This window comes from Myotis yumanensis, unplaced genomic scaffold (genome assembly GCF_028538775.1).
Source record: "Myotis yumanensis isolate MYYU_CA2020_CCGP unplaced genomic scaffold, mMyoYum1.0.hap1 SCAF_11, whole genome shotgun sequence".
Taxonomy (NCBI): Eukaryota; Metazoa; Chordata; class Mammalia; order Chiroptera; family Vespertilionidae; genus Myotis; species Myotis yumanensis.
Genome location: NW_027223762.1, coordinates 53,243,088 through 53,250,585, shown reverse-complemented (window position 1 = coordinate 53,250,585; position 7,498 = coordinate 53,243,088). Strand labels below are relative to the sequence as shown.

Sequence of the window (7,498 nt, the reverse complement as noted above, 5' to 3'; positions counted from 1 at the left end):
ATCAGGGACATGTACCTCGGTTGCAGGCTCCTCCTCGGTCTGGGCCCTGGTCGGCCTTGCAGGAGGCAGCCAATTGATGTCTTTTTCTCACTTCGATGTTTTTCTCTGTCTTTATCTCTCTCTTTCACTATCCCTAAAAAAAAAAAAAAAAAAAATCAATGGTCCTTGGGTGAAGATTAAAAAAACAAAAAAAAGATGCACTGTGCCCCAAAACCAAAATTAGGGGGTCGGCTCCACAGTCTCGGCGCCCCTGCACTGGAGAACCAGACGACATCCCCAAAACATGCCCTGCCTGCAGCAGCCCGGGGTCCTTAACTAATTCCCCATGTAGAGGGTTATTCTTGCAGCGCACGGAAGTGCACACGTGGGACAGAGGGGACGTACGGTGGCACCAATAAAGCTGTGGCTACTTTCTTTGTGCAGATTTACTGAGGGGCTTTGACATACAGTAAACCGCCCGTTTAAAGTGTGCGCTTGTCTCAAAACTGCCGGGTGGGTGGACCCACTCAGACCCTGAAAGCAGGACGTTGGCGTGTGCGCTGCCCGCCCCCACCAGCACCAACAAGCAGAGACAAGGCTTCGATCTCTATGGACCTTTGTTCTGGCGGCCAGCTATCGGGGCCATCTAACATCTCCTTTCAAGCCACGCTTTTTACAAGGAGCAGGAAAGTGTAGGTAAAGGGTTTGGAATTCAGGAGAAAGTAAGTAAGGGGTTTGGAATTCAGGGGAAAAGGTTAATCAGATAAAAGCTGCAGCCTGTGATTTTCCAGGCATCCCTTCATCTGCCGGTCGGTGTCCCTTCATCTGCCGGGCACCCCTTCATCTGCATGCGGGAGGCAGGCGCCCTCTCCCTGGAGCACCAGGGCTCCGATACCGTCTAGGTCGCTCGCAGGCCTCCCGGGCACAACGAATGGCTGCGGGTCTCCTGAAGGCCGCTCAGGTCACACATTCCAGTCCCTGCAACCATAGCTTTCTACGGGCATTAATGTCCGAGACTATTAACAATCGGCCTAACACTAAAAACTTTTAAAGTCTTGAGTTTCCCATCAAAACCATCCCCACGACCAAGATAATGCACCTACCCACCAGCCCCAAAAGTGTCCTCTCTGTCCTACAGGTTAGTTGGCGTCTTGTTCCTGAGACAGGGATGCCCAGGGCGGGTCCTTTTGGCCGCTGCCCGTTTCCCTCCGCTGGGTGGGTGCAGCACGGTGTGCCCCTTCCCTGGTCACGAATCCCTAGGTGTGTGTGTGTGTGTGTGTGTGTGTGTTAAGAATTCGCACATTGCCCTGACCGGTTTGGCTCAGTGGATAGAGCGCTGGCCTGCGGAGTGAAGGGTCCCAGGTTCGAGTCTGGTCAAGGGCATGTACCTTGGCTGTGGGCACATCCCCCGTAGGGGGTGTTCAGGAGGCGGCTAATCGATGTTTCTCTCTCATCGATGTTTCTAGCTCTCTACCCTCCCCCTTCCTCTCTGTAAAAAAAATCAATAAAATATATATTTTAAAAAATAATTTTAAAAAAAAAGAACTCGCACATGGCACACGCTCAGACCCCCGAACACCCCTGGGTCCTCCCGCGGGGCAGCTAAAACATCCAGCCGGTAGGCGCCAGGCCGGCCAACGGCAGAGCTGGGACTGGGGCCGGGGCCGGGGCGGGCGGGGGCTGCGGCCGGGGCGCCGCTGCGTGTCCTGCAAGAGCACTCTCCCCCTCACAGGCTTTCTGGAGGTGGGTGCTCTCCGGTCCCCAAGTACAAATGGGGAAACTGAGGCACGGCGGGGTTCAGTAGTCCGCCGAGGTCACGCAACAGGTGGCGAGGTGCACAGTTCCACGCCGAACCCGAGCGGCGTCACGGGAGCCGAATTGTCCGACGTAGCCGCCGGCAGCCCCAACACCTGTCCCTCCACGTGGTGTCACAAAGAAAAGCTCCGCTCGACCCGCTGCCCATCCGCGCTAGGAACTCTGCGCGCGGGGCGCTGGGCCCGGCGGCCCTTTCGGGGCGGAAGCGCTGCGTGCGAGGCCGGAAGGCGAGCGCGGGGCGGTGCTGAGCTCTCGGGGCGGAAGGCGGCCGATGCGGCGGCGGCCCCGCGCCCAGGGCTCCCGATGGAAGCGGCGCCCGACCCCGGGCCGCGTCTCTGCTGCAAGCCCGGCGGGCGGCTGGACATGAGCCACGGCTTCGTGCACCACATCCGCCGGAATCAGCTGGCCCGGTACCGTCCCCCCCGCCGCCCTTCCCCCAGCCCCGCCCGGCCCGGCCGCCCCTGACTCCCGCTCGGCTCCCCTCAGGGATGACTACGACAAGAAGGTGAAGCAGGCGGCCAAGGAGAAGGCGAGGAGGCGGCACACGCCCGCGCCCGCGCGGCCCCGCAAGCCCGACCTGCAGGTGTACCTGCCGCGACGCCGAGGTGAGGCCGCCCGCCGCGCCCGCGCGCTCCTCGGCTCCGGGCCCTCTGCCTCGACGCGCCCCCTTCTCTCTGGAAAAACACACACCACCCATTTCCCAAGGCTCGGCTCATCGCGGCCCCTCCCGGAACCTCCGCCTCGACGCTCCCCAGGCTCCGCTCAGTGCTGCTTCCTGGAGAACAGGGAGGGTGGACGGCCCCCATCACGCATCAGTGTTGCGGGACCTAGCGGGGAGCCAGCAGGAAGCTGTCGGCCAGTGTGCCCACCGCACTGTCTGCCCGCATCCCCCCTGCCTCACATCACAGGGGAAATGCTCAGCACAGCGGCAGGCGACCGGGACAGAATGGTGGCCTGAAGCCCAAACCCAGCCAAAGGCACTTTCCCCAGATTCCCTGAGACCTAGGCAGCATCGCAATAGCCCACATAGGGCGCCAGATTTGTTGAGCATTACAGTTTTGTTAGGTCTTCTGTACATTGCCACATAGTTATCCTAGGACCCCACAAGGTAGGAGCTCTTATTTATGTTTCACAATCAGAAAAGCAGGCACAGAGAGTCCCAGAAGCTCAAAGCTTGTAAATGACAGAGCCTGGACTTGAGCCCAGGCCGAGCTCTGTCCGTCTCTCCTATACCTCCCAACCCTATTCACTACACAAACGCATACGGTGTGCAGGACGGTGCTGGCCCCAGGCCAGGCATGCAGAGGTCCATGAAACTGCCGGGCACGCATGTCACACGCAAGCATGCTTGCGGAAAGATGGGGGCTTTTCTCTCTGTGGTCAGGGCCCCAGCAGCCTTCCCCTCTTCCCTCTCACTCTGGTTCATCCTTCCAGATGGCTCTGCCCACCCAAGCAACCCAGACTGTGAAGAGTCCCGGGAAAGCAGCAGTAGCGGCGGCTCCGAGCCAGAGCCTTCTGGCCGTCAGCTCTTCTGCCTAGAATATGAGGCGGACAGCGGCGAGGTCACATCTGTTATCGTGTATCAGGTACGCCTGGCAGAGACAGCTACAGCCTGACGGTGCCCAGGAACTGGTAGAAATCACTGCCAGCCCCCGAGCCACTGTTTCCATCAGGGTCAGAAGGGAGTGTCTGCTCCACATGGGGGCACAAGCTGCCGGGCAATGCTTTTGAGCACAGCTCCTGCCACACAGTGATCCTCAGCGGGCCACAGGGCGGGCTCATGGCCCTCAGTTGAGAGTCACTGTCACAGGGGATACCTGGGAAATGGCAGGCGCTGGCACGTGTGAGTCAAATGAAGTTCTTTGAGAGCACAGTCTAGGGACAGGGCAGGTGGCCTTTCCGGAAGAGGCCAGACCCTGAGCTTCCTGACTCTTCCTCCACGTAGGACGATGATCCAGGAAGGGTGAGCGAGGAGGTGTCGGCACACACGCCTCTGGATCCACCCATGCAAGAGGCCCTCAAGTTGCGCATCAAGGAGGAGATTGCAAAGCGCCAGAGCCGAGACTGACGGGGCCGAAAGCATTCCCTCCAGGCTGGGGTCGCTGCCCAGGGAGCTCCCTAGTTTGGGGGTGCCAGGACCAGTCTGGGCTGATCTTGACACACAAACACACCCCAGAGCTGCTAGAGGGTGCTGCAGGGACAATGCCTGACCACCTTCCTTGTATGTTGGCCCATTGACCAGCCTGATTGGGAACTTTTGAGAATTTTGTTTGGCTAGCTTGGTGTTCTAGAAGCAGAGACGCCAGGGAGAGCCAAGGTTTATGAGCCTTATGCCAACATGCTGCTTTCTCACCGAGTTCATATGCCCTGGGATAGCTGGCCACTGCTGCTCCACCCAGCTCTGTGAACCACGTTATTTTAGGGTTCCTTCCCACCGGGCTTCTGCTCATGTTCATTCATGTTTTCTTAGGTCTTTTTTTTTCAGCTGTTTCTTTGTTCTTTCCTTTCCTTCATCTTTTTGTCTCCAAGTCCATCAGTTCCGCCCCACTCCCCACCTCCCAATGTGACTGCACCTCCAGCTGCTCAGGACTTTGGAGGTTTGGGGTCGTGGCGGGGTGAGGGGGCCGCTACCTTTCTGACACACTCGCCCAGTAATCCCGATACCAACACAGTGAGAGATGTTCATTTTTGAGGCCAACTCCCAAGCATGTCTCCCTCCCCTGTCATGGCTTTTTCAAGTTTCTGTCATGCCCCACTGCTTTACACTATCTAGATAAGGAGACCTAAGAAGATGATGCCAAAACTAAATTGCAAGGATTTCTTGCAGCAAAACCTGCCTTGGTTAGGACTAAGCTAGAGTTCTAGCTTTCAGCCTCATCCCTTAAAGGGGAATTATCAAAACATGCTTAAAACTGCCTCTCCAAATGTGATTTAACAGTCTGGAACATAGATACAAAGAGCAATTCGACAGCAATAATTGCCTATTTAGAACCCTAGTTGCAAAGGGGGCGGAGGGGGGTGGCGGGGGGAGACCCAAACAATGTCTCAGAGGAAATGAACCTCTCATCTGCTCTTCCCCTGCCCCATTCTTTCTCCTTTCCTGCCTCCCTAAGAGTATATAATCTCCCAACAGATCCTTATAATAAAAATCCCAGGAGTATCAGTGCTTTCACTTAAGTGAACATTTTTCCTAATGCAGGGTTAGGCTAAAGATCTGAGAAACCCACACTGCAGTTCCAAGCCACTTCGGTTTTCAGTACATTGGAACCTTTTTAGTAATTTGAAATTTAGGGTTGATGTGAACCCATGAGCACTGAGACTTCTTGAAACCAAAGTCTACCTACCCCAGGGGTTTCTCCACATCAGGGTCTCAAGATCAGTCTGGCTGGTCCATCTCAGCAACGTTCCTCTTAAAGGACACCTGAGGGCACTCTTAAAGTACTTACTAAGGTGCAGGTGGCCAGAGCTGACCGTGCCAGGAACGTCCGTGAGGTGGATTCCTTAGAAAGGCCTGGCTGTGAAGGGACCAGAGTGCTCCTGACCCACAGAGCTGGCCACTGCTGCTCCACCCAGCTCTGTGAACCACTCTGTGGGCTCTGTGGCCCAAGCTTAAAGGCCTTAAACTTGCCGGTCCTGGGCTCAGTTCTACTCTTAAAGGGGAAAGCTTGCCCTCTATATATTCAGCTGGAGTCAATGTGCCTTTTAACATAATGTTAACTACCCTCCAGAGCCTGGGTCAAGGGGGCTGTGCCATCATCCCAGTTTCCCTGCAGCTCAGAGGACCAGTCATTTTAGTCTTCCGACTCGTCAGCTGATCTGACTTGGACATAGGATTTCACTGGAACTCTTAGACTTCCCAGTCTGGAAATACTTTGGGGTCCATCTTCTCTCCGCTGGATGGCCTGCTTCCTGGATTTATTAGAAAATTTAGAAACAAGACCAGAAGCGGAGATTGTAGCCTCCCTTCCTGTTTTATGAGAAGAAGTGTGTGCCTGTTGTCTTTCTATGTTTGTCATGTAATCTCACACACTCAGGTAAGAAATTAATGAGAGCTCCTTGCGTGAAGAATTTTTCTTGCACTTTGCATATCAAGTGCATATAAAATATTTTCCACTCAAGAAAGATCGAATTCTTAATTTATGCAGTCTGACTATATAAAGCACTAAGCCTGGTGCTTAAATGAGAGATTGTCCTGCAGAACAGAACTGTGGGGGCTGAGGCTGCATTGCTCTAGGTGTGCCTGAAATGCTTCTCTGGTGATGGACCTCAGCAGCTTTCTAGCACAGGCTCGTTGCTTACTTTGCCACCCATCATCTGGGATCTAAGATGGTATTAACCAGTTTATTCACCAGACTTACCTCCAGACCTCTGGCAGCTGTTTTCAAAAATCGGTGCTTTGCCTTCAAGGACAGTGTTCAGAGCATTTCCCACAGGCTCTAGATCAGTCCCGGAGGGGACTATCCCGTGCTGTTAGCCCAGTGGCAACAGTGTTGGACTAGCTGAGCTTTCCAGCAGGCTGCTTCAGATTCAACCCTCACTTGACTAGATACCTTCTTGGCTGTCTCAAAAAAAGTCTGGTAGCCTGATAGGCATATCTTATGTCTATCCAAAATTATGTGTGCCTTCACTTACTGAGAGTTAAGCCTTGGATTTTAAGGTTTTGTGTTTCCTGGGCCAAAGTGGGTAATGTTACAAATAGAAGGAAGCTGGGGTTTGCGTGGGGCTTGGGCTGTGCAAAAAAACAAAAACAAAAACAAACACTAAAGCTTAAGTTCCAGCCAGTTGGCAAACATGGAAGTCTTTGGTGAACATAACGCAAGAAAAGAATGTAAAGCTTTTTGTATTGAGTGAGAGAGTGGGAGTCTGGAGCCAGGCCAGACATTAGGAGGACCGAGCAGCTTGGGCAATAACAAATGCTCTCTATGGAAGAGCCTCTGAAAGAGAGATTCCATCTCCATGGTCTACCCTACGGGGCACGCCCAACTAGAAGTTAGCCTGGAGAGCTGGAAGAAATCCTTTGGGGTAGTGGATTCCCAGCTGATTCACAAATATAAATGAAGCCTTTACTATAGAAAGAGGAATAAAGACATTATTTTCCTACCTCTGAGCCTTTGGGAGAATCACCATAGAATGTTGAAAGTTATTCAAAACATTTTAAGCTCCCTCTTTGTATTCCTGTCCTGTCCCTGAGGAATTTGATGGCCAAGGAGCCGCAGGCACCGAGCCTGAATTTCCCCAGTGATTGGAGTGAAGCTAGAAGTGAAAACCTGAGTGAATGGCTCCTCTTGCCTTTTCAGAGCCACCAGAATGACAGACTGGTTGAACTGATTACGCTATGATGTTAAATGTATAAAAAGCCATATAGTCTTCTGTTTTCTCATTTCAATGTTTCTGCTATGTAGATGAATAAAAAGTATGCAAATTATTTGAAAAATTCTGGAGGGGAGGTACTTTTCAAAGACTGTAATTTTTTAACCAATAAACATTATTTTTACAAGCACTGTTTTTGCCAAGAGTTGTGAAATCACCTGTGTATGTAGGGAGGTGAAGGTGAATGCCTGCTCCTAACATTCAGCACCACAGAACCAGCACTTGAAATCTCATCTCTTGCTTAGCCTATTTTAAGAACTGTCCTGGTAGAAGTGTAACTCCTGTAGCTTTAGAGCTGGAAGGGACTTTTAAAGACTTCGGGTCCTACTTCTTA

The 7,498-nt window shown here is 53.1% G+C and overlaps 1 protein-coding gene across 1 annotated transcript; it reads left to right on the top strand.

Moving 5' to 3' along the window:
• The first annotated feature begins 2,044 nt into the window (after positions 1 to 2,044).
• Positions 2,045 to 7,291, top strand: CUNH2orf68 (chromosome unknown C2orf68 homolog). Its single transcript, XM_070429621.1, has 4 exons — positions 2,045 to 2,204; positions 2,281 to 2,399; positions 3,229 to 3,380; positions 3,740 to 7,291. Exons 1-4 carry the CDS (start codon positions 2,098 to 2,100, stop codon positions 3,860 to 3,862), a joined length of 501 nt encoding a protein of 166 aa, XP_070285722.1. The 5' UTR covers positions 2,045 to 2,097; the 3' UTR covers positions 3,863 to 7,291.
• The last annotated feature ends 207 nt before the right edge of the window (positions 7,292 to 7,498 follow it).